General features: G+C 38.7%; 1 protein-coding gene across 3 annotated transcripts in view; it reads left to right on the top strand.

Annotated features, from left to right (window-relative positions):
- SLCO4C1 (solute carrier organic anion transporter family member 4C1) overlaps positions 1-15,461 on the top strand; it is a 96,019-nt gene extending 80,558 nt beyond the window's left edge. For all 3 annotated transcript variants that reach the window (XM_037903306.2, XM_027825788.3, XM_037903307.2), the window contains 4 exons: positions 2,649-2,836; positions 8,248-8,312; positions 10,801-10,938; positions 14,117-15,461. In XM_037903306.2, the coding sequence (XP_037759234.1) occupies positions 2,649-2,836; positions 8,248-8,312; positions 10,801-10,938; positions 14,117-14,241 (516 nt within the window). In that variant the 3' untranslated portion in view covers positions 14,242-15,461. The remainder of the gene's footprint in view (positions 1-2,648; positions 2,837-8,247; positions 8,313-10,800; positions 10,939-14,116) is intronic.
- Positions 15,462-27,050: the final 11,589 nt, after the last annotated feature.

The raw sequence follows: 27,050 nt of genomic DNA, 5'->3' as shown, positions 1-27,050 counted from the left end.
TGAAAAGATTGGCTAATATAGTGATAACTTTTGTAGTAGGAAAGCCTTCCAGCTTTTCATTTGATATTGTAGTAGTCATATACTCGTTCTAGCTAATATTGGAAAGCTGTGTGAGTGTTTTTACTGGAGGGCATACATTCAAGTTATTTTTTACTCTTGTATAAAGCAAGTAGACAAGAACTGTCATGAGGGAAAAGAATGTCATGTTTCGATTAAAGTTTATATGACAGATGAAGCACTTGTTGGACATGTCTGGCTGGAAAGGTTAATTCAAACTGCTCTTTGGGCCAGAGTAAGTGACAGGCCTTGAGAATGGAAGACCATGGTGATGACAAGGCTGGATCTCATCTCGTCTTCATAAAGTACAAATTCTCTTTTCTTTTCTATATCTGTTCTCCATTTTGTTCCAAAAGTAGAGTGTACAATTCTTTTTACATTACATGTTTTCTGTGTTTTAGAGTTATGCAGTTAGCACAGTGTGTTTTATTATAATTTTCACATTCTGTCAACTACTTCTTCCATCTGTAGGCTGCTGTAACTTATGCTGGAGCAAATGCAGCTTGTGAGCCAAGAAGCCATATCTGTATCTCCTAATAGCTCCACCCATTTCTATGCCAAGGGCATCACTAATTCACCTGCTTCCCTCAGATCCTTCAGTTTAGCTTGTATTTGTAACATAAACATATTTTAAACAAACACCATTCACCGACCCTCCTCTCCCCACAAAGTATGAAAAGGAAGTGGGGGAAAATGTCTTAAAATAGTGTGTGCCAAACACACATGCCCAGTACCTTTGCTTCTGTATCCTACCTTTCCCTCACTATTCACCCCTCCCCTACACAAACTCTCTTTCTGTATTTAGATTGCAAGTTTTTCAGAGGCTTTGCCTTCCTTCATTTAAGTCATGCACTATGCCCAATAATAGTGCTATATAAATAAGGTATAATTCATAGCTGACCGCACTGGAATTTACCAACATTCTTCTGAAGAATTAGAAAGAGCATTCTACAGTTTCTAGTCCCTTCTGTTGCTAATGAGTGGAGAATATGGAAGTCGAGACTGAGAAATATGAAAGTAATCCAGTGAGTATTGTACTTGAACAAGGACAAGATATTTAGATTAGGTTGAAACAGGACAAAAGCTGAACAGGCACAACACTGGAGAAGAAGGTAACCACTGCTTATCACTACGAAAGGTTTTTTTCTCCTGCTGATAATAGTTCACCTTAATTGATCACTCTCGTTATAGTGTGTATGGCAACACCCATTTTTTCATGTTCTCTGTGATATATATCTCTTCCTACTGTATTTTCCACTGCATGTATCCGATGAAGTGGGTTTTAGCCCACGAAAGCTTATGCTCAAATAAATTTGTTAGTCTCTAAGGTGCCACAAGTACTCCTTGTTCTTTTTACTGCAATAATGCTATCCTTCAAGTGCCATATGAGATACTATCATTATCTTTAAAATATGGCCTGGAGATGCCAACTGAGATTAGTACCCCATTGCACTAGCAGCCACTATATAAGCAGATAAGAGACAGTTTTTGACTTACAGTCCAAATAGAAAATACAAATCGGGGGAAGTTTTTGGCAGAGCTGGGAAGTGAACCCAGATATTCTGAGTCCCAGTGCAGTGCCTTAACCATAAAAGGCCATCCTTCTTCTCTAATGTACCTTTGGGAATTATATTGATATAATTAATTAGTAGAAGAGGAGAGGTTTGATCAGGAATTTTATTGAAAATATTAATACTAAATCAGCCAGTGCTGACAGAACAAGTGGCTCTTTGAGAATCTTGCTGGATAAAGTGTGTATATGTGGGAAACCTTCCAGGTTATAGCCAGACAATTGTAATTTAGGAATAAGGGTTTGTTAAGGCAACTGTTAGGGTTATTTAGAAATTAGGACTAGCACATGAAAGGTGTCCAGACAAAAAAGCATTCATACTTTCAGAATTTTGAATAACTTGTAACAAGAAGGTATATTTATGGGAGTACAGGACTCTCCCATTTTGGGTTGTTTATTCTCAGCTTTACTTTTTTCTATAAAGTGCTTGAAACTATCCACTGATTAATTGAGGGACACCAGCAGAATATTCAACTTTTCATGTTTTTTTTTTAAACTGGAGTTTGTGTATAAATCAAGTGTTTTCAGTTTACTTAGTCTCTCCTTGAGCTTATATTTAGTGCAAAATGAAGTAATGCCTAATTAATAAGAAAAGGGGAAATTTAAATTTAAATTAATCTAATCTAATAATTAGTCTGGCAAAAAAGGTTTAATGTCTAAATACAAAATATCCCAAACAGAGTTCAGGGGTAACTCCTGTTCGGGTAATAGGAGACCTCTTTTGGTAGCTTGCCAGCCCAGGAGGAAAGCAAAGTAATAAGTGGAGGAGAGAGTTAGTCTTTACAGTTGGAGGAATGTAAGTGAGCATAGTTATTTCAAAAGTAGGTGGAATAACCAGGATAGTGTGGCTGAAAATATCACAAAATAAATTAAGGGTTCACTAGGTCATGCACTGTCCTTGAAATAAGTAATATGTGTTAATGTGTGGATGTCTGATCACAACTTAATCTCTATCAATTACGATAATTTACAATTTTACATATTTTGAAATAACACTGTTTGCTGTGTGCATTATTTGTAGATTTACCAAAACTGTTCCTGTATTGGGATGCCAAAAAGATTACTTGACGCAGAAGAGGTCCCTTTTGAGGCTCTGGCTGGGAAATGCCGAACACGATGCACGTTCTTGCCTCTATTCCTGGGCTTTTTCTTTTTTGCTGTTGTTTTCACTTTTATGGCTGTTACTCCAACTACTGTGGCCATCCTCAGGTATTTGGTTTTCATACTTTCCAATAACATATTCCTGGCTCCACAGCAGAGTATAAACATAGCATGGCATGCTTTCCTCTCCAGACCTGAAGAAGAGCTATGTGTAGCTCAAAAGATTGTACCTTCTACCAACAGAAGTTGATCCAGTAAAAGATATCTCACCTACATGCATCCAATGAAGTGAGCTGTAGCTCACGAAAGCTTGTGCTCAAATAAATTGGTTAGTCTCTAAGGTGCCACAAGTACTCCTTTTCTTTCTGCAAATACAGACTAACACGGCTCTTACTCTGAAACCTGTCACCTACATTGTCGCTCCCAGTGGCAAGGAATGTAACTATTCTGACAACTTGCAAAATAAAGATTAAGTCGTTTTTATTCTTTTTATACAGGATCAGCTCTGTAATCAAAATATGTAAGGAGTGCTTTGCACCCCTGTCTGCTGCTCCCTAGACTCTAATAATCACCGTGTAGTGTATAACCAGTTTTAAGCAGGTTAAGCCCTTTGAACATTAGATGAAGAGATTACTGTCATCTGTAGATTCTCTACTTTTTCACAACACCTTTTCTCTTATAAAAATAGAAATAGCTTCCTTTCCACTTGGTGGCACTACTTGGTGGCACTTGGTAGCACAAGGTTCCTTTTTAAAGGGCAGATCACACTCCATCAATATGAGAGGAAAGCTAAAGTCTGTTTATCCTTACATGATCCATAATCTCATTTTTGATGAAGCACCTGGCTTTTCCTGCATCACTGAGACATGGTTCAATGCCACGTCCAACCCTATCTGAACACAGCTAATCTTCCCATCTGTACGTTACAAGCCAAGACAGTATCCAGAATGCACCAGATAAGAGAAAGTGGAGTAAATCCTGTTCCCCTCCAGCCTCTGATAGTGAAGACATTTCATACCAGAAACAAAAAGTGCATTCATGTGGTCTGTGAGGATGCGAAAGGACAAAAGGAATTTAGGAATTATATTGGTTTACAGACCTCCAGGTGAAAACCTCATCAACTTCCTGGATGAACTCTCAGATATGCGGCCCAGTATGGTATTGGAATCCCCAGATTACTTGTCTTCAATTATCTCAATGTTCACATGGACAATCTCAATGATATAGTAGTACTTTGATCTCATGACCTATACAGAACCCATCAGATTCTTTCAGGTAGTCTCTGACCTATATATGTAACCATATATGGTATGTATGTTGAATCCTATCTTCCAGCTAGGACTGCATATTGGAGATATCACCAGCATACCTCTCTCCTGAGCTGATCACCACCTCTTCCAGGCAGAGATCAAAGCCTGCCTGCTTTCCTTTTTTCCTATCAGGATAGAGAGCAATCAAAATTGATTTTCCCCCAAAGACTTCTGAACTCCCTAAGTTTTCAAATCTCCTTAGAACAAGTAACCCAAATACAAGGCCAAGGTGCTGATGAGTTGGTACAACAGTACAATCACCTGTTGTCCTTTACCATCAATGCTTTGGCCTCTCCTCCTCCTTCCCAAACTGACCAAGAAAAATAGTATGCTTCACAGGCGAACTACTGCCAGTGAAGTTAGAGTACCAGTAGTACAAAAAGACAGGTTTCAGAGTAACAGCCGTGTTAGTCTGTATTCGCAAAAAGAAAAGGAGTACTTGTGGCACCTTAGAGACTAACCAATTTATTTGAGCATAAGCTTTCGTGAGCTACAGCTCACTTCAACAGATGCATCATCCGTTGAAGTGAGCTGTAGCTCACGAAAGCTTATGCTCAAATAAATTGGTTAGTCTCTAAGGTGCCACAAGTACTCCTTTTCTTTTAGTAGTACAAAAGACACTGAGTCCCTCTGCTAGCACACAAACTGTACCGAACTTCACCACTGAAGTAAAGGAAGCAAAATGAGCCTCATTCTCTTCAATCAGCATGGCAGAATTGTAGCCAGCAGAACTATTTCTCATAGTTCTCACATATTTCTCATTGAACCAGCTAATCAACCCAGATTGCATAACTCAAATACCAGACCCAAGCATCAACCACTTTGAAGAGCTGCCAACATACTTCATTGATAAGATGGAGTGGAAGATGATGATATTCATGCTGTCCACCCTGTTAAGTAGGAAACCATGACTAATGTCATCAAACTGGTGACCAAACGTTGATTGTCAACTTCCCCATCAAAAGACCAACAAAATACACCTACTGGTTCAGGGCAATGTACTAGGCAGATTGCTCTAGGGTAGAGATCTGCCCGTTGAATGTTGAAGGCCTTTCACGGTCTATGTGCGGCTTCCTGGAGAAAGTGCTGAAGACGAGCAACACCAACATCCTCTCCCTCCAGGAGACCCATGTTGCAAATGAAGAAAAAGACCATTGCTATAACATCAAGAGCTATAAACTTATAGCCAGCAATTACCACCCAAAATATGGGCTGGCAATCTACATAAAGCAAGAGATCAATTAATATTTGGTCCTACCTCCTACAGAGTACAATGAAACAACTGGAATCTCTGTGTACATTGACAAGCTTGCTGTTCTTAACATATATACATCAGCTCTGCCAACTGCATAGGATCTATGCAGCAAATGTTGCAGACGAAGAACTGACACACTGGGCATTGGCAAATGATATGCTCCACCTTTTTGATGCGAAACGGTATGTCACTTTCCACTCTGCAAGATGGGGCAGAGGATACTGCCCTGACCTGATGTTCATCTCTAAAGAGGATACATTCCCACAATGCTGAAGACTTTTGACCATTTTACTGTGCACCTAATCACCGCTGCAAAGAAGAACAACTCTCATGGACAACTCATTGTACACCGGTGTTTCTCAGCAACTGGTCCATGGACTGGTGCTGGTCCCTGAGATCACCCTGATATAGTTTAGGAAGGCAGCAAGCTTGTCCCTGGTATCAAAAAGGTTGAGAATCACTTTTGTACACTCCTTGCTGGACTGCAGAGATCCAAGGTCTCTTCTGAAAATATGACGAGTGTAGGGACCCAGAAATTGTAAAATCTCTCCTGGTATCACTGGATGTAGCAAGACGGAAACTGTGGCTCAAACAAACATGCCTGGAATCTGTTGAGACATCTGGGGGCTGCAAATCCCACACATGCCACTAGGTCACAGTTGAAAGTCAATGCCATTGCTGCTAAACTTTTGTGGACATCAAAACAGCCAGTGGATAAACAGTATCACAGACAAGTCCGGCATCAACTCTAGCAGGTGTTCACATGTGCTTCATTGTCCCAATGGTCTGGATTATTCACAAGAAGGAGATTGATCCAGCCGTTGCAGCCATGCAACTGGGAAAAGCAGTGGGAAAAGATAACATCTACCACAAGTTCCTATGTAAGCTGGGTTCAGTGGCATGGAATTGACTGATGCAACATTTCACCAACATCCTGGAGACTGGTAAAATTTGCTGCTTGTGGAGAGAAACACTCCTAAAGCCTGGAAAATCTGCAGATGACCCTTCTAGTTATAGGCCAATTTCCCTCTTGAGCACCAGCTACAAGGTGATGGAGTGTATGATTCTGAACTAAACTAGGCCCACGTTTCAAAGACTTCCTCTTTTGAGAAAGTCTTCCACCATAAGTGACACTCACAATTTGAACATCCCTCTTGTTCCCAAATCCCTGCCATACACGCAGTCTGCCTCCCCTACTCCAAGCAGACTCCTGATCCCATAAAGGGAGATATGCTAAAGACTCCTAGAAATCCTCTGAGGACTTCGTGTTGCTATTGATTTTTATGTGGAAGGTGCTCTAATTCTGTGATGATGAGTGGCAGTATAAAATTCTAAGATAGGTACGTGCATGTTAACCACAACTTGGTTGTCTTGCCAGTCTCTGAAACTCAGATGGTCTTTGATCCTGAACACGCTGTGCTAGAGACCCACTAGATTCCAAATTAATATGTAGACCTATAAATGTGTGGGGCTTACCTTCCCATTGAAATGAGACTTCATTAATACCTCATTAAAGCAGCTGTTCACCCATGCAGAGCTACAATATGGATGTTACTAAAAGTCATAACATTCAGAGCATGATAATTGCATCCCTGTTATACAACTTTTAAAGCCTCATGCCCAAATTTAGAAACAGTGCATTCACATTTTTACTATTTAAAGCTCACAAGTTACTTTAAAAGCACACCTACTTATAGAATAACTTTTTATACCAGAAAAAGTACTATTGTAAAGCTGAGATAGTGGTTTAACACACTGCACTGCACTGTATTATCATGCTTCATTGCATTAACCATCTGTTCTTGGTGCTCCAGTGTGAGTCCACATGGAAGTTGCATTGACAATTTGATTGTTTTAGTCTGGAGGCAGAGAAAGGGCAGCTGTGTTTGGATTGGGGAAAATAAGGGGAAAGCAATATTTGGTGTTTGTAGCATCATACTTCTCAAAAATTACTTGAGATTGCTCAAAGCCTGTCCCTTTCAATCGTCAGTGATATAGATTTTACTGGGATGCTGGACTGTTAGCAGTAAGGTTCAATTAAAATGGTTTATTTATTATGCTTGCTGCTGCTTTTTGTGTTACCTTATGTAATGCAATATGCTGATGCAAGACAAAAATCTACAAATAAGTGCAATATCTACTGATTATACATTTAAGCATTAAAAAACCCCCTATACCAGTGTTTCCCAAACTTGGGATGCCGCTTGTTCAGGGAAAGCCCCTGGCGGGCTGGGCCAGTTTGTTTACCTGCCGCATCTGCAGGTTCAGCCAATTGTGGCTCCCACTGGCCGCGGTTTGCCGCTCCAAGTCAATGGGGGCTGCGGGAAGCAGTGCGGGCCAAGGGATGTACTGGCTGCCGATTCCCGCAGCCCCCATTGGCCTGGAGCAGCAAACCGCAGCCAGTGGGAGCCACAGTTGGCTGAACCTGTGGACATGGCAGGTAAACAAACCGGCCCAGCGAGCCAGTGGCTTTCGCTGAACAAGCGGCATCCCAAGTTTGGGAAACACTGCCCTATACTATGTACTTAAGCATAGTCCCCTGCGGCATCTCCACTTCATAATGATTAACCAGGACATAAGTAATGTGTGTGATCTTGAGCTGAACCCCTTGCTTTGATTATCTTGTGTAAACACATTGGGAAAAGGACTATGATGATTTCTCCTGCCAAAGCTCTCTGTACTTTATTGCAGAAAACTAGTATAGTATATAATGCATAATGATATATTATGGAAGTTGATTTTTGTCTCTTCTGTCAAGTAAATTCTATTTAAAGTTTTTAGGTTGTTTAGACTCCAGATACAGACCAAAGTATTAATAGATAATGTCAATGACTGACTTTTTCAAAAGTCCAAGTGTAACTTATCAAAAAAACAAACAAACCCCAAGATGAAAAACATCAGTTTAAGTTAAATTTATGTTTAATAAAGCCCTTAAACTGCAATTTTGTTTGCAGGTGTGTGCCAGATAAACAGCGTTCATTTGCTCTGGGAGTGCAGTCAGTGTTTCTACGATTAGTAGGTATGACATTTATTATCTGTTGCTTAAATACCTGTCCCAGCATAAAATGTCTAATTGGGAGACTTCCTTTTCAAATACCCAGATCGACTAATTTTAAAGAAAATATGTATGAATGAATTTGTTGCAGTCTCTCTGTCTGAAAGATCAGGCCAAACTCAATCTCAAAATAGCTTAGAATTCATCATAGGAATTCAAATGTGGTACTTTACTCATTTTTAGCATTAATGCTGTCTTGTCTATAAATAGTTGTGCAAAGAGGCTAAACGGGTATGCCAAAGGAAATGAATCCCAACTGCAGAAGAATAATATTTACACTTGCATCCTGTTAACAAAAGCAACCCCACTCCTCCCCAAAAAAATGCAACTCCATTCTTTGAAAATTTTCAGGGATTTTAAGACTCCACCAATCAAAAATTCGGTGACTCTGTAACACTTAACTTGATGATATTGAGTTCCTTTAGCCATGTTTTTGTTACATAATTTAACACTGATGAAAATGACAGCACCTTAGAAGTTACAAGTAAAATGGTAAAGAATATATGAAACCTGCTGCAGTGTTTTGTGTCCTTATTTCTAAAGGGCATGTATGTACATTTTAGAAGTCTGGCAGATAGATAATCTGCATAATTTAGTCATTCATTTACAAACCCCTTTTAAATAGTCTTTGCTGACTTTCTATTTTCTTTATTAAATTATTTTTTGGGGGTAATTAATGTGGATGCAGAAACAGTGAGACATGCCAGAGTATGGTTAAATGTGGAAGACACAACTTTTACAAAGTATTACATAGCAAAGAACCTCTCCAAGTACTAGCAAGTTCTACAAACCTGAGGGTGGGTATGTGTGCATTGCTCCCCTATACTCCAGGCTTGCATGAGGACCCTGGCAGGAAGCCAATGTCCCAACCCATTTACCTCATCAACACTGGAGGTAGGAGAGATAAGATGAGGGGCGCTCTACCCTGCATGAGACATGGAGGCATAGCCTCTTTCCATGTGATGTTGTACTCAGGGCCTGTTGTAATAACTGAGCCTACAAATTTACTTCAATTATAAACTCAGCTGTAAAAAGTAAGTGAAAGTTCATAAAGTGTCACAGCCTTTCAAATTAATGTTGATGGGAAAAGTTGCAAAAGGGAGATGAAAAAACTAAATTAGTGCAAACAAAAAGACCTACTAATATAATTCAAGGACTGTGTTAAAATCATGCCTGGTAAACAAGACAATGTGGGAGTGGGAATTAATGAACCAAAACTGGTGTGTTGGAAACTAGTTCTAATTGATGGATAAAATAATGAGGGAATAGGCTGTTCCATCCACAACTCCTTTTTGAGTCCTAAAAAAAAAAAAAATTGTGGGGAGAAAAATTGGCTACTCGAGCAAGCTTCATCATCTGGCTGCCACCCCCAATGTCTCCTAGGATCCAGGTCCTTCATCATTCTGATCCCAAAAGATGTCCTGACCAGCCCAGCCCCTCCCAAAACACCTCCCAAATAACATTGCTACTGCTACCAGCTCTAGCTAAATGTGAAATGCTACCTAGAATAAGACGAAATAAGAATTTAACAGACAACAACTGCTCCAGCCAAGCTCAGCTAACTTTTCTCCCCGCCCCCAACAGTTATTATTATCTTTAATAACTTCTAATAGACTGTTGCCAAGGAATTCCCCCCCCCCCCCCCCAAAAACAAAACAAAACAAAACAAAAACACAAAACCTGTGCTTCTCAGAGAATAGGAGAGTGAAAAGATGTGATAGACTGGAGATGGCTGGTAAAAATAGCATCAAGGAATTGGGGTTCCCCCCCCACCAGGTAACTGTTTACTAAGCTGCATTTCTTAAGATCAATACACCAGATCGTTTGGAACTGGAGTGATTGAGAGTACATGTGTGATACAGTGTTCAGTTATATATTGTACTGTTTGTTGTCACTTAGGAAAATCTGTTTCCAAAACCCCTGTCCACGTCTATCATGTGTAAGGGGATAGCTTATGTTTCTACATGAGCACTGTCAGGATTGATTGTTTAATTAAAATACTAGTTTACATAATGAATGAAATACCTCAAAGGGCTTAAAATCTGTACATATTGGATCCCTAACGTATAGCCGCCTCTTGGGTGGGAGGGGACAACAAATGAGCACACAATATTGCAATGGGAAAGAGTAAATATTGATCAAGGACATTAGGACAAACTCCAGTTCTTATAAAAAGTACTGTAGTATCTTTAGCAGTCACACGGAGCAGATGGCACCTTAGTTTTTAAGGTGTTCTTTGCAAGAATGTACAGCAAGTTGCATGGTCCTCTCTCTGTCTCAGAAGACCAAAGGGCTAAAACAAGCTGATGAGATTTGAATGTCTGGTTCTATAATTTAGCTACACCACACTTGATGCTTCAATCATCAACTTGACCCACCATCTTACTCTATGAATTCTGTTGATTCAGTTAAGACTCTTTCAATTATCTTTGTACACTTGTATCTCTTCTAGGCACTATTCCTGGACCAATTTTGTTTGGTGTGGCAATAGACAGTAGTTGTACTCTGTGGGATGTTAATAAATGTGACATTAAAGGAGCCTGCTGGGTCTACGACAACTCAAAAATGGCCTACATGCTGATTGGTATAAGTAAGTGACTGCATATTTGATATGTACATTACACAAATGAGTGTTAAAATCTTTAATAGCAAAAGGCATAGCTATTTTGAATTTCATTGCCAGGTGACAACTGAGTAAGAAAATAGTCTAATAAGACTATGTAATAAGTTTACATAGTACTCAGCACTTTGCAAATAGATAAGACAAGTTTCATCTTCTGAAGGAACTACTATTTACATAAGACACGACAGTCAAAAACCAGGCAAGACACAGGACCACGGTTTGGTAGGAAGTTTGTGGGGATTCTTGACAATTGAAATAAATGAGGAGGGATTGTTTGAAGAGTTAGGTTTTTAAAGGTAACCTGAAATAGAATTTTTTTCTTAGGTGGTTTGTGCCCTTTATAGCTTCCTTATGGATGAACAAGAGCCTGAAATATAGTAGGATTTGTGTGGTTGCCCTCCACCTTCCCCCGTTTTTGGGGGGCAGGAGGGGGTTTCCTCTTGCTGACTTCCCTAGTTTAGCTGGAAGATTTTTAGAGGCATCAGATAAATATTGGCATTTTCTCACCCTGTAGTTATAATTAAACTTTTAACAAATACATATATTTTCTCCCCAGTGTTAGTTTGGCATTGCAGTTGAATGAGAGTTCCAAAGAAGAACAAAAATAGACCTTTGAAGATTCTGACTAAAAGTCATTTCCCCTCTCAATTAAAAGCTTTTCATCTGATTTTTTTAAAGGTACTCGGGTACCTTTTGACTTCAATGATAGCTGCAGGTGACCATCCCCTTTGGCAATGAGGCTACCTATTTAGGTGTTTAAGTTTAACTACCAATATTTGAAAATTAAAGAAACAAAAACAAAAAACCAAACCCTCCCCACAAACCTTAACAAATACCTTTCAAGCATTTTCTTTTTAAGCTATTGATTTTATTTAGGAAGTTTTATCAAGTTTACAAATCCTTGCCCTATAAATGACAGAAACAAAACCATCATTACATCAACTAAGTCTTGTCTATACAATGTCTCTTTAAACATCAGATCTTCCTATTTAACAAGGTATTACCATCTTTATGACATTTAGATCAGGCATATCTATCAAATGTTAAGTAAAAAAAAAAAAGGTATGTGGTTTTTTTTGGCAGGTGAATAAATTTTGAGTATTGAATAAAAAGTAACCAAATATCTAAGTATCTATCGGTTCTCTGTCTATTTTGCTGGGAATATGATTAGTGTGTTAATCTGTGTGTCTCCGTGACTTCCACCTCCCATTTTTAAAAACCATTCCTCTATGGTTTGGCCTTTTTTCTTTTCCAATGAGATGGTACTAATAGCCAACCAGCTACCAACAGATGACAGAATAATTTTTCATTTCTTCTAGTGTGACCATTCCCACTAGAAAGCCGCAGGAGGAGTACTAACAGATCATTTGGTAATAAATATCCAACATTTAATATTTGATTACGGATTATATCCCAGGACTCTCTAATGAATGGACATGCCCACCATAGATGCATAAAATCTCCTCTTTCGCCACAATTTCTTCGACATTTATCCCTATTCAGTCTATCTATATTTTTTAACCTGAGTGGTGTGAGGTGCCATTGAAACAGTATCTTCAAGAAATTTTCTTTTATTTTGCTACAGACTGAGGTTGCTGGTCCTCTTCCAGATCAAACCTCATTCCTCTGGGATAATTTCCCTGTTCAGGTGCTTTTTTTCCCCTCCAATGTGTCAAATATGGACTTTTTTTCTTAGAAAAATTGTCTGCAAAGATTAATATAAATTAATTTTATTTTTTTCCTAATTTACCAGATGCCATTGCTTCTAAAGTTCACTTTTTAGAAAACCTGTTTTATACATAAAGCTGAGAAACAAAGCCTGACTTGACAGTACTGGTACCATGGGAGAGTGGGCAAGTTAAAGTTAGTTTTGATCTCTAAATAAGTTAGACAACTTTCTCTCCTGAATAGCTGGCCAACTTTGTGTGCCCCATTGTTCTAATATTTGAAGCTCTCTGCTTCATGATTTGGATTGCGATCTGGATTACATTGTACATCAAGAGGAGTGAGGAAAGAAAAAGAGCATAGACGCAATAGTTTTCCCTTTGCACATCACCTTTAAGGAGGGAACTGAGGGAGGAAATAGAGGACACTTGATGAATGAGGACATGAAGCTAAGAATTGGAAAACATGGTGAGCAGGAAGTCAAAAGAACTGTGAAGAGTGTACTTGAGAGAAGGATGTGTATTCAGGAAGATTATTCAGAACATCTTAAATGATAATGAGTTTCAGTACAGTGCAACAGGTGACAGGAAACCAATGAATGGACATAATCTGGGGCACTGTAGTAAAGCAAGAAGGGAAGATTTTATTGTCTTGAACAATCTGGAGTGGAGGAGGAGAACAGAATTCCAATGAGTATTAAAGTTCTCACAGCAAGCGAGGACCAGAGGGCAGATGAGGGACCTGATCCAAAGCTCCTGGAAGTCAATGGAAAGACTCCTGCTGTTTTTAGGGGTACTTCGATTAGCTATGTGGGTTAGCATACTTTCTGCCATCAATGGGTACCATAGTATGGAGCCAAGTTTACAGTAAGACTTAACTTAGAAGTAAATATTTTTAGTTCTTTGCTTTATACCTTTGTGGCACTCTTGTGTGACTCCATAGTTCATATTTATAGCTTCCGTAGGTCAAATTCATTGCACTCATCAGGAGATCATTACATCCCTGCATTTCCCCTTACATTCCTCTGTGTCTGAGGCTCTGTATGCCCCCTCACCGCCCATTATTATTTGTTTGGGAGATAAGTCATTCAAGTCTCAACATATTAAATTCTATTGGGAGGATGAACAGTGATGAGACAGGTATCGTTATAGGAATTAATGGGTGCTGTGGGCCAGGTCTTTGATCTGTAGACAGTTGCAGAGGTGCTTGAAGCTCGGGCTGTGCTCAACAGATGACAGGGTCTCCAGATGTCCCCCCCTTTTGGTTGTCTGATTTTCCCCCAAATCAATAGTTTTGTAGTCATTGATATCTAGATAATTTTGAAATTGATCAAATGGGATGTTCAAAAGTTATGGCATAAGAGACAGAGATGCCATCAAGTTGAATGTAAGGCTTTCACAAGCGCTGTCAAATAACATTAACTACATTTATTAAAAATTGATCTTCAACAATAAACAATTTCACTTTTCTTCACATAAAGGTGCAGCTTGTAAAGTCATCACTATCCTTTTTACTGTCATTGCATTCTGCTTATATAAACCGCCACCGGACAGTTCTGCGACTTTGCAAAAGGATGCTGAAATGGTGTCTGCTGTGCACATGTAAAACTGTTATGAGAAAACCAGGAACTTTAAAAGAAACCAAGAATATACACAGCTACTGAAAGATAAGCTGTCCGAGAGCTTCATTTGCAAGTGCAGCATTATCTGAACTTGATTTAGATCTTAAACAGCTTTAAATGATTTTAAATATTGGTGGATATTTTGTGTAACATTAATTCAAACTGAGGAAATTTTATATTTCAACAATGTATCCCAATCAAAACTACTGTAAATAGTAGGAGTAAATAGTAAATAGAGGAAATGTCTTACAATTCATTGAGTTAGGCAAATTGCAATATTATCAGTAGAACACAAGAAAGATGACATAAAAGCTGAACTGGAATATCAAAAAAACATGAATAATTGTTACTGCCTATAAAGGCAACGGTACATCCTAAGAAGACAGACTTTAGGACAACAAAATAGTAAATGGGTGTATTAAAGGGAGCTGTCAATGTTTACTTTAAAATGGTAGGAATAATATGCGCCAATGTTTTCGGCTACTAAACAACATTTGAGATTTGATTGATGTAAATTTATTTATACTGTAGTTTGTTGAGTAGGAAGAAATAGAAAAAAAAACAGGCACTTCTGTTTTCTAAATCTATTTTGTACAAGTTAGGTTAAAAGTTTAAATCGTGATAACTTTTTGTAATCTTTTTTCCTACAAATATATTTAAGAATAGTTTTCATTATAGGAAAACTAACAAACTTGTAATTAATAAACATTTGTTCAACTGGGTGCCTTAGTATTTGAATGCAGACTATATCCAAAAGGATGATGTAAAAATATTCTTGTTATATTTTTTTTTAGAAAGATTCATTTCTTATAATATACACTCTGGAAATTTTGAAAATGAAATCTGTTTTCTTAAAATGTTTTACTTGTTAGATGTGTGCTAGCTCATTATTTTGAGGTTACTCCTAAGTGCTTCTGCACTAATTATTTTCCAAAAAAGGGATTTAATTATTTTTGTTGAATACAAATGCACAACAAAAGACTATGCAAACACATTGATAGAAAAAAGTACATCCAGCTGAGGCCTTGCAACCTTGAATAAACCTTTAAAATAATAGGATGTGTATCTGTAGAAAACTTAAAATAAGGTGTACATGTCTTAGTAAACAACAATTTTTTAGTGTTAAACATTTTATTACATGCAAATCTATTCTATTTAAATATTGTTTAACTGCTGTGAAATAAATCTATTTTTAAATCTGGTATATAATGCTGCTTTTTTTTTAAATGCATATGAGACGTTATTTGCTGGCTTCAAAGCTGCTGCTTAACTTTGAAGTACCAATAATGAATTACATCTCCTCCTTCTACCTAAACTGTGTGCGTTTGTGTACTTTGTGTCTTGGTACTATGATGGGTACACTGACCCTTTGGGATTCAGAGGAGGAACACTTTTGTGTCAACAGCCCCTGCCACCCTGCGCTGGATCCTGGGGAAAGAAACCCACTTACCCTTTCTTATAGGCCTTTATCAAAGACCACTACTAGTTGGTAAATAAGAGGGTTTGTTTGGCAGATGGATCCTATTAACCTGCCACTGAGTAACCATGTAACCTGGGACTAGCCAGGCATCCACAACTAAGGACTGTAGCTCAGAGAGCTGGAAAGTGTAATTCTTTGCTTTGGACTAACTCTTAAAGACACAGAAATGGAATCTGGAATCTAAGATAGAAGATCCACCATGAGACCCTCTGTTTTTTGTTGGACTATTCTGTTAACATAAACACAGCAACCAGGAATGTGATATATGCCATCATGTGCCAGCAATGCCCCTCTGCCATGTACATTGACCAAATGGGACAGTCTCTATGCGAAAGAATAAATGGACACAAATCTGACAGGAATCATAACATTCAAAAACCAGTAGGAGAACACTTCAATCTCTCTGGTCACTCAATAACAGACCTAAAAGTGGCAATTCTTCAAGAAAAAAACTTCAAAAACAGACTCCAGTGTGAAACTGCAGAACTGGAATTAATTTGCAAACTGGACACCATCAGATTAGGTCTGAACAAAGACTGGGAGTGGTTGGGTCATTACAAAACCTAAACCTAATTTCTCCAATACTAATTTCCCCCTACTGTTACTCAGACCTTCTTGTCAACTGTCTGAAATGGGCCATTCTCATTACCACTTCAAATATTATTTTTCCTCCCTTGGTATCCTGCTGTCAATTGAATTGTCTCGTTAGACTGACCTCACACCTTTTCATGTACTTATACGTGCTCCTGTATTTTCCACTCCATACATCTGATGAAGTAGGTTCTAGCCCACGAAAGCTTATGCCCAAATAAATTTGTTAGTCTCTAAGGTGCCACAAGGACTCCTCATCGTTTTTGCTGATACAGACTAACACGGCTACACTCTGAAACCTGTCAACCAGGATGTGGAGAAGATACCTTCCACCCGATTTATTAGCCACAAGCATCCAATGTCTTTGTTGGCGGGGGATGAGAGTGTTTTTGGTCTAATACTTGCCCACAGAATAATGTTTACATAACTTTTTGATTTGCATAATTATCAGTGTGATCCCATATGGTCCCTATGTTCCCTTGCACATAGTGTGTGAAGGAGCAAAACTAATTCTGAGCAGAAAAGGGAGAGGCAGGGATGTGCTTGTGGTTAAGGCATTGGTCTGCGACTCAAGTCGCAAGGATGATCCATTGTTTGAGCTGATTCATTCTTTTATGTCTTGCTGTAACTCCCATCTGCCCTTTCCCCATTTGTTGTATCTAAATGTAGATTGTAAACTCTTTGGAATACCCTAACTCTTGCTATCGGTGCTACAAGTCACCGAGCAAACATTTTAGATAAATGTAACATGAAATTTCATTTTTTAACATGTCACAGATCTTAGTAAGCATCCCCTCCTGGTAACCCACTAGGATTGTTATGAAGGGAACACAAACCTCTGTGCTCTGGACCCCAGGGTATTTCAAGCTCCTAATCTCAGGGACCCTCGGCACACACTCATGGCACAGACCTTTTTTCTGGCATCCCCACCCTCTGAGTGTTGGAGCTTGCTGTCAAACTGCATAGCCCCACTTGGCGCAGTGCTGAACCTTCAGCACTCCCTTCAGGATTCCCTACAAACACATCCCTCTCCCAGAACACTATCCCAGAAGTGTGAGGCTTCTGGTTTACAGTTTAGCTCTCTGAGGCATGCAGTAGTTCTGAAGCAATCAACACCCATGCACTTTTCCCATCTAACATCTTAATGCTCTGTTGTTTTAATTATGTAAAGCACAGGAAATTACAGATCACACAAATCTATACAAAACATCCTAAGCATAAAGTTCCTCATTAGCTCACCCTTCACTTGTGAGTCCTTGTGGGAACCCTCTGTGTTCCATCAGCCAGGCAAGTAAAGTCCTCCACCCCCTTTCCTACCCTGCTACTACCCTCACCATAATCTGGTGCAAAGGGCACTCTTCCCCAGTTCCTCCCTATGAGTCTCTTTATAGAGTCTGCTGTGGTCACCTGCTTCTTTTCTTCTGCTCTAGGTAACTTCGCATTACTCCTCCCATCTCCTTCAGACAAGAGGAGGAAGTGTCTTCTCCCATCTAGAGTGAACCCATTGTCCTCAGGTGTTTTACTTTGAATGGAGAGAGGATTGACAAGTACTGTTCACTCACCCTTGTCAATGGCCTGGCAGAAATGTGACACAAACCTGCAAATGCATGGTGGATCTACATACATATATGCTTTCCATGACAGTAATTTCATTATTCAATTTCATCAAATCATCCACAATTTAGAAGTGGTACAGCCAGAACTCCCTAATCATACCATATGACAATTGACACACTTGTGTGGCTTGTAAAAGCTGCTTGATGTATCGTGCTTTTTGTTAAACTGCTTTGATCCCCGAGAAAGGTGAAATCTGCCAAACACAACTACTTCTTTTGGTATCTGGAACTTCAAAGGCCCGTAATTTTTGATATATGGGTTCTTGACATAAGATTGCTTAATGAAATAAAAATCTATACTATCTGTAGATATGTTTTTAGGGGCTCTCAAAAATTGTCCAAAATTTGCTTAAAAAAATCTGTGGCTATAATTTCTCCAAACTGATACCTTAAAATTCTGCACAGACCATTTGAAATAGTTCTTGAGGCATATAGTATTTTCTGGTGAAGTAAGCACTGTCTTGGACAAAGAATGTTCTTCCTTTCCCTAAAGCAGAAAATAAATTTGTACTTCACAGCATACCATTCTGCACTCTTAGCTCAAGAAAAATCTCATTAAAATCAGTGGAGATTTTACCTGTTATGGCTCCTTATCACTTAAAAAAACCCTTTCAGTCTTGCAAAAGCCAATCTAAACTGTTTTGTACAATAGATAGAACTTAGTCTATTGCAAAAATGCAGCTTGGTACCTGTTGAAATTACTTAATATTTAAAAAAATATCCAGCTGGTGTCCACAATAGTATGTTCCATTTTTATGGTGTTCGTTTGGCATCCAAAGTTACACTTGAAGGGACAAAAAAACTGAGAAATAAATTTGGAAGTATTTGTAAAGTCTCCTGTTCAATTTGTGGGATAGGGCACCACCATCAGGACTTTTAAATGGTTGCAATATCTACAGCATGGGGGGAAATTCTTACATTTTAATTATTTGCCAAAAAAAAAATCAAACAGAAAAAAAGCCAGTTGTTATGTGCCCATAGTGTTGGCACTTTACACCTTAGGGGAGGAGGATATATGGCTTGGTTTTGAATATCTGAAACCCTAGTGTTACATTCTCAGGTCGAGTCCCTCCCTTAACTTTAATTAGTAAATGAGGAGAGAAAGCGATTAATCAACAGCACTGCTGATTAATCGCTATGTGCTAACACTTTAGCTTCTCCTATGCTTTGGGTTATCTCATCATGGGTCAATTCTAAGACCACTCCATATATTAAGCCCTTCAGTTCAGTCAAATCCTTTTGGAGCTAGCAACTTATTTTAAGGCAATGGAAAATTGCTTACTGTGATGGGGTTTACAGACTCCACAGTAAGGTAAAAGAAGTAGAGAAACACTATTGGGACAAGAAGACCACCACCCCTTAGCAGCTACTGGACATGCTCCCCATGGAGCACCTACTTAAAAGTAAGCTCTGGCAGGACAGACTGGCTGCAAGAAAGCAGACAGGCTTCAGCTGTGGAGGCAGAGCAATCTACAGGGAAAAGACTAGGACTATGAATAAGGCCTGGCTGGAAGCCCTCCGACTAAAGAGGGACAGGTAAACTCTGAGGTGAGTTGGGAAACCTCCCCACACCCTTAGCTGAAGCCCTGAACTATTGAGACCATGTAAACAGAGGGCTGGGACCATGTCCCAAACTGAAGGGGAAACAGGGAAGATAGGAAGTGGCCCAGGGGAGTCTGATCTGAAGTGGTATCCAGTAGTGAATGAACTACCTCTCACTTTTCTCCCCTTGGGCCCTGGGGCACGAGCTGGTGGAGAGTGAGAGCCGAGGTCTCACTATCCATTCCCTCTTCTCCAGCCTCCTGAGAGCCTAACGGGGGGGATGAACTGTGGCTTGCCTTCCAGGCCCCTGGGCTGCTCAAAGAGCCACCTCAGGGTTTGAGGAGAGTGTTTGGCTATGGGTCTGCCTGCCCCTGAGCGAAGCCTGCTACGCCCACCTGGAATGTTAAGAAACCTAAGTGGGAGTTATTTACAAGAAAATGTATTTGTGAATACTCATTGTGTGAGTGATGACAGAGAATGTCAATGATAATGTGATAAAGGTATTAATAGCAGCAGCTACTGTAGTTGTATCCTAAGGTTACTGAAGTACTTCAAAACTAAAAACTCACTTCCATGGTGGAATGAGGAGTGAAAAGTGGCAGTTAAAGAAAAGAACCAAGCCTATAAAAGAGCAAAAAATACAGTGAATAGTGAAGATCTAATGAAGTATAAAAGAAGAAAGACAATAGCACAAATTTTTTTAAAAATCAAAGTTGGAGGAAGTACTGTCAGGGGTAAATAAAGATACAAAGATCAGAAATATACAGGCACATTAAACAAACGAATGAAATTCAGACTAAGAGTGGCCACATTCTAGGTCTTATTAGGACTGGCAACATGGTTAGAAGTTCTGATAACAAGAAAGCAGAAGTTTTAGCAGAAGCTTTTGAAGGGTGAATGATGAAAATCAAAATGCAGTTTTCCACCAGATTAAAAGACAATTCGTTGAAGAGAGTCATGATCTATTATGTAGTTGGGGTAAACATGAAGATGCTATTGATATCAACGCAAATACTTTCCAAGGTAAAGAGAATATATGTAACAATATTTAAATATCTCTCAAAGTAGTTTGAGGATTCTCTTGGAATTATGTAACACGGGGGAGGAGGAGCAATACCAGTACAATAGAAACTGAAGTAGTAATTCCAATATGAAAACCAGGCAAATTATTCACGAAAGTGGAAGCCTATAAACCAATAGACGTCCTGTCTGGGTAAAATTATGGAGAGAATGGTAAATGAAAGATTGGTTGCCTCCTTGGAAAATAATGACATTATAGATAAGGTGCAGAGTGGTTCTCTGAGAGGAAGTTGCACCATTGGTCACATTGTTAAATTAGAAACAAATACAAAGAAGTATGAGGCACAAGCGTTTCATGACAGCTGGCTTTCTAGATATTGAAAAGGTGTAAGACATGCTATCAAGGGAAGGCTTGTTGTACAAAGCAGGTGCACTAGGGATAAGGGGAAGACTGTCTGATTGGATTAGGGAATTTTTGAGTAAAGGACCATGCAGGTCAGAGTTGGGAAAGTTATGCTACTATATACAATATTAAAACTTCCTTGTGGTATACGCTTTTTTATCAGCCCAGCCTTATTTAATATTAAACAGTCTCCCAAAACAAATAAGCACCAGCATTGGTTGTCATTCTATTCACGTGTGATTGTACTCTGTGGGTTAGGTGCAGGACTATTGGGGTGGCAGAAAAGAGAATCAATAAAGCATTACAAGAGATCTCTGACTGGGGAAATGCATGGGGTTTCAAGTTCTCCATTGCTAAAAACAAAGGATTGATATTTACAAAAAGGAAACTTACAAAGGAAGGTAAACTGTATCCATATGGAGAACAACTACATACAGGTAAAAGGCTAATTTCCCAAGGGTAATATTTGATACTAAATTACTTTGGAAAGATCATATGAACTATGTTAAAAATAAATGTACAGGAAAGATTCACCTGCTTAAAAGTCTTTCTGGACTAATTGGGTGGGGGAAGAGAGATTGCCAAATGCTATACAGAGCCTTAATCAGACCAGCTGTTGACTATGACTGCCAAGCTTTTGAGTCAACATCAAAATCATAACTTACAAAAGTAGATGTAATACAAGCCCAGGCACTATGAATGGAGTGTGCTGCATTAATTACACCACCTATATGTGCTCCGTATAGCTTCTAGTGAAATGCCCGTTTGGACTACAAATGAAACTACTGGACCTAACTTTCTGGGCCGAAGTTAATGGGAACTGTAATAACAAAAGTACAAAATATGATTAGTACATCAATAAGACATTTGTAGGGTATTTGACTTGGTACTGTATGACACTTTGATTAAAACACTAAAGATATAAAATTACTATGGCACATTTAAATGGAGTAAACCCTGGCTAACTGATAGGTCTCAAAATGTAATTGTAAATGGGGCATCATTATGGAGTTGGTTTTTTTTCCTAGTGGGGATATTGGGGATTATTCTTGGCCCTATGCTAATTAATATTTTTATTAATGACATTAATTTATGAAAACATAACTTCATCACTGATTAAGTGTGCAAATGACACAAATTAGAGTGGTAAATAATGAAAAGTCATTGATACAGAGCAATTTGGATGACTTAGTAAGCTGGGAGAAAGCAAACTATGTATTTCAATATGGGTAAATATAAATGTATTCATCTAGGAACAAAGAATATAGGCCATATTTACAAGATGGGGGAACCTATGCTGGGAAGCAATGACCCTGAAAATGATTTCGGGGCCATGGTGGATAATCAGTTGAACATGAGTTCCCAGTGGAATGTTGTGGCCTAAAGGACTAATGTGGTCCTGGGATGCACAAACAGGGGACTTTTGAGTAGGAATAGAGAAGTTATTTATATTTGGGACTGGTGTGACCGCTGCTGGACTAGTGTGTGCAGTCCTGGTGTCTATAATTCAAGAAGGATGTTGATAAATTGGAGAGGGTCCAGAGAAGTGCCATGAGAATGATTAAGGGATTAGAAAATGTGCCTTATAGGGATCGAGCTTCTTGAATCTATTGAGCTTAACTAAGATAATGTTACATGGTGACTTGAGTACAGGCTGTAAGTCCCTACATGTTGAATAGGTATTTAATGCTGGGCTCTTTCGTCTAGCTGAGAAAGCTATAACATGAATCGATGACTGGAAGTTGAAGCCAGACAAATTCAGACTGGAAATGAGGTAAATTTTGGACAGTGGGTAATCAATCATTGGGAAAATTTTCAGATGTGGCAGATTCTCCATCACTAACCATTTTAGAAAAACATTCAATCTTGATTTAAAAGAATTATTTTGGGGGGAAGTTCCTGGCCTATGTTAGACAGAAGTCAGACTAGATGATCGCTACAATCCCTTCTGGTCAAGGAATCTATGAAATCTTATTGCAGTCGGCAAGGTCACCCTTCTTTGGCAATTTTACTATAAAACCTCTCTTCCACTGGGCTGGGTTCTTTTGTTCATTACATATTCTATCCAAAAACATAAGTGAAGTCTTAAGGGCTGTTTCATCACTTGCTTTAAGCATCTCTCCAGTAATATCCTTTCCAGCTGCTTTCCCATTTTTGAGTTTACTGCTGGGTTTTTCTAACTTCTTCCATTGTAATATCTTTAAATCAATATCAAGCTCTTGTTGTTCATCCTCACATATTTCTAGCCATTTGGTTGGGCTTGGTCTATTTAAGACAGCCTGCCAATATTCTGCACATCTTTTCTTTTGTTTTGCTGCTTTTCTAATACGGCCTCCAGTACTGCTAACTCTTCCTGTTAGCTGTTTGGTTGTCTTACTCAAGGTTGTAAGGTTACTTGTTTGACTATCACCTTCAGCCTCTTGAGATTTTTCCATGAATATATGCCCTTTATCTCTTTTTAACACTCCTGCTTCTCTCTATCTAGAGCTCTGTATTCTTCTTGCCACTTGCTTGCCTCTTCATGTCTTAGCATTCATGAGTTGTTTGCTTTACACTTCTCTTTTCCACTGCCGCTCAAGTAGCATCACTAATCCATTGTTCCCTTTTAGATTTTTTTTTATTAGAACTGCATTGTACTTTCTAGATAGTACCTCCATTTTTCCACAGAGTATCAATTTCTTGGTTTTCTTCAATTGACTCCAGTCAAATGTTAGTTTTCAGCTTGAACACAAGGACAGGTTCACTTTTTGTGTTTGGGTCTTTCAGTTTTGTGCTGTTGATGCATGGGCTTTTAACCTCTTTATTCTCTTTAACTTGATCATCAGTTTAGTGATACACAAGTTATGGTCATTGGCCACACCTTCTCCTCTGTATGCATGTACATCTGCCAATGAGTTGCGAAACATGCTTAAAATGGAGAAGTGATCTGTTTTTGTTTTTTCTTAAAAAATACCATCTGGGGAATTCCATGTTGCTTTGTGGACTTTTTTATGAGTAAATATTGTTCCACCTGTCACTAATTTGTGCACATTGCACATCTCTACTAATCATTCACCGTATCGTTACATATTCAAACCCATGCCACACTTTCCTATAATTTTATCCAACCCATCATTGTTACTATGAGTGATTTTTAATGCAAAGGTTGGAAGTAACAATGAAATCATGTTTTGGGACCTCTGAACACATCCTGTAACAAATCATAAAATATCTTCCTCATCTTCTTTTTTGTTGGTTGGTGCATATCATTGCATTACTTCAAAGAATCTAGTCTGAAAGTGAGCTCCCACTCAGTGCCTGCTTTGCATCATTCTATATTAGGATTGCTGTGCTGGCTTCATGTGTACCAGCTGTATTTCCAGAATAGATGGTGGCTTTGTTTCTCTAAAGGGTAGCTTGTTGAAATTTGTCCATGTACACTCACTGATTCCAAAGACATCAAGATGGTATCTATCATTTTTTCTTGAGCTGCTTAAGTCATTTAATACATTGTTCTCATGTTCAAAATCTGATTTTTCATTACTGACCTTGTGCAAGGGACTTTTCAGAACATGGGCTTCCTTATGGATTTGACTGATGTCCATAGTAATCTTCACTTGAAGTTGTTCTTTTGTTTGAGGCTTCTGCATACTGATAGGACTCCTGATATTCATTTCTGGAGTAAGTTTTTTACATGGTGGGTTACTAGGCCCAAGCACAACCTTATGGCTGCTTGGTCTTTATTCACCCCTGGGGGGACACTTGGTAGCTTTGGATGCCCTGAAAGTTTATACCTACCTAGCTTGAAATGGAAAGGTGAAATTTATGTAGATAAAAACATCAGTGGGCTGTTCCAGGTTTCATGGTGGTCATTTTTGCTGTGTAAATAGTAAAACTGTTTAAATATTCCACTGCATAGATCATGTAATGCTTCAGGGCCTATCTTTTCTATAGCCTCACTATCTCGAGTCTTCAGTTTGTCTTTGCCTTTTCTCGTCTCTTCAGCTACTTATTCTTCTTGTGTTCCACTCACTGTTTTTTCTGCAGCTCCTCTTTTTTCTCCCATTCCAATCCCTTCCCTTTTCCTGCAGGTAGCCAAATAGCACCTGTGTGTGTATCCATGTGGATGTTTCCTATGAAAAGAAATATTACTAGCTACGAGAATAGCATATTGAGTGAATGTCCAAATAAAGGATAACAAGTTGTGCGGGACTAGAAGAATGGAAATAATGTGATCTCAAAGGAACCGTCATTCAGGAATGCTAGAACTTGCCAGCTGGTGTTGCACACCAGAGGTCCTGTTGAAGGACAGTAATTTGACTCAAGAAACATGTTTCAAATTGATTCTTAGTCAAAGATCTATGTTGGTTTGGTCTGATAAAGTATAAAAACATGATGGGAGTGTCCAAATTGCAAAAACTAAGTAAACAGAGTTTTGTTTCTATTGTGGAGGCCTTGAGAAAGGTGGTAATATATGAAACAGCCTTACTCTGTGGAGAGAGGAACCAAAGCGTTGTACCCTGATACTGGAGAGCAAGTGTGAAGTGTGTGTAATCTACTGAATTTGGAACCTACTGAATTTGGAACCTTTTGTCACAACAGCAGCAGACATCCCTGATTAACAGTTAACTACCTTTGCTGTTCCTTTTGGTTTGCCAATAGATGGCTCTGTTTCTGCTAAACACACAATCTTATTCTGCTTTGGATGGCAAGTTAAGGTCTTTGGAACTCAGAGTATAGACTGCAGCAGTCACAAAAAACTCCATTATGAGAGGTATGACTTTTGTCAGGTTGCTCTCTATCCTTGCAGTAGTAGCTGCTTTTTTGTTGCAGTAAATACAAATATACTTGGTTACATGCTCTTTATTATTATGCCTCCTTTGCAGAATTTTGTCTCTCAGAAAAAGCACACATGCACATCAGAGTAAATTTTAACTCTCTTCATATTGTTTAAACTTAGTAGCATTTTTGATACAAAAATCCCAGGGCATAGAAGTTCAGAATTCTAAATACAGGCAAGCATGCATACTCAAACCAGAATTTATACTGGCAAACTGGAAACTGCATTTTTAGGAGCTTGCATTAAAGAAATTGACTCTTTCTATGGGCTAAAATAAAACTTTGAGGGAGTTAAGTTCAGTGAAAGACAATAGAAAAACTTAGATATCTTTTGCCTTGATGTGCACGTATAACTTGCCTTTGTGAATTTCATCAAAAGGACAGTTAAGAACATACAGGTAAATAATAGGGGCCAATTTACTTAAAAAAAATTTGGAGATCCACACATACCTGAACAATAGCAGACAAGCACATGCACCCAAAAGTCCACATGCAGGTAAGGTATATGTAACTGAGTTGAAAACACGCACCCATGGCTGCTTCTCCAATTTGCAGACATGCCTCTAGTAAGTAGGTGTACAAAAGCAGAGAGTAAGGAACACATGCAAAATGTGACTGAGGAATGCATGCATCATTAACCTTTAAGACCTTCCCTAAAATGTGTGCTCGCTCAGAACCGCCCTCAGAACAACACTTGGTTAAAGTTAGAGAAGGGCTTATGTATAAAAGGTGTGTAAAAAAACCAAAACAAAAAGTTCAAGATATTAGATCCCTAAAATTAAGATTTTAAAGCCTTAGTAAGGCACCTAAATATGGATTTAGGATGCTAACTTGAGACACTCACTTCTGAAAATCTTGGCCTTGGATTGTTTTGTCTTGAAAGGAACCAGATGAGAGAGAATTTAATTGAGATATTTAGGATTAAAAACAAACACACACACACACACACAGTCCTATAACAAAGAAACAAGAATATTTAATTTAATGTTCTATTGGCCTGACCCTCACTGAAGTCCCATGGAATTTTTGCCGTTTATTTAAATAGGAATAGAACTGGGACCTAAAAGGTAGGTGTGTTTTTAAAACCAGTAAGAGGATTTATGCTACCATTTCATATGGCTTTATTCAGCCAGTGGAATTCATTGCTGCAGGAGGTTGTAAAATCTAGTTTTATCACCTGTTTTAAAAGGAGCAAGGTTTTTTATTAAAGTTTATAATTATGATTCAGGAATCAAATGCAATGCTTCAAAGAATCAGTTGGTTCAGTACATGCTATAGACCAAGGGTGGGCAAACTACAGCCCAGGGGCCACATCCAGCCCTC

This window comes from Chelonia mydas, chromosome 5 (assembly GCF_015237465.2).
Source record: "Chelonia mydas isolate rCheMyd1 chromosome 5, rCheMyd1.pri.v2, whole genome shotgun sequence".
Taxonomy (NCBI): domain Eukaryota; kingdom Metazoa; phylum Chordata; order Testudines; family Cheloniidae; genus Chelonia; species Chelonia mydas.
The sequence above is the reverse complement of the archived record's forward strand: the minus strand, read 5'-3'. Positions and strand labels throughout refer to the sequence as shown.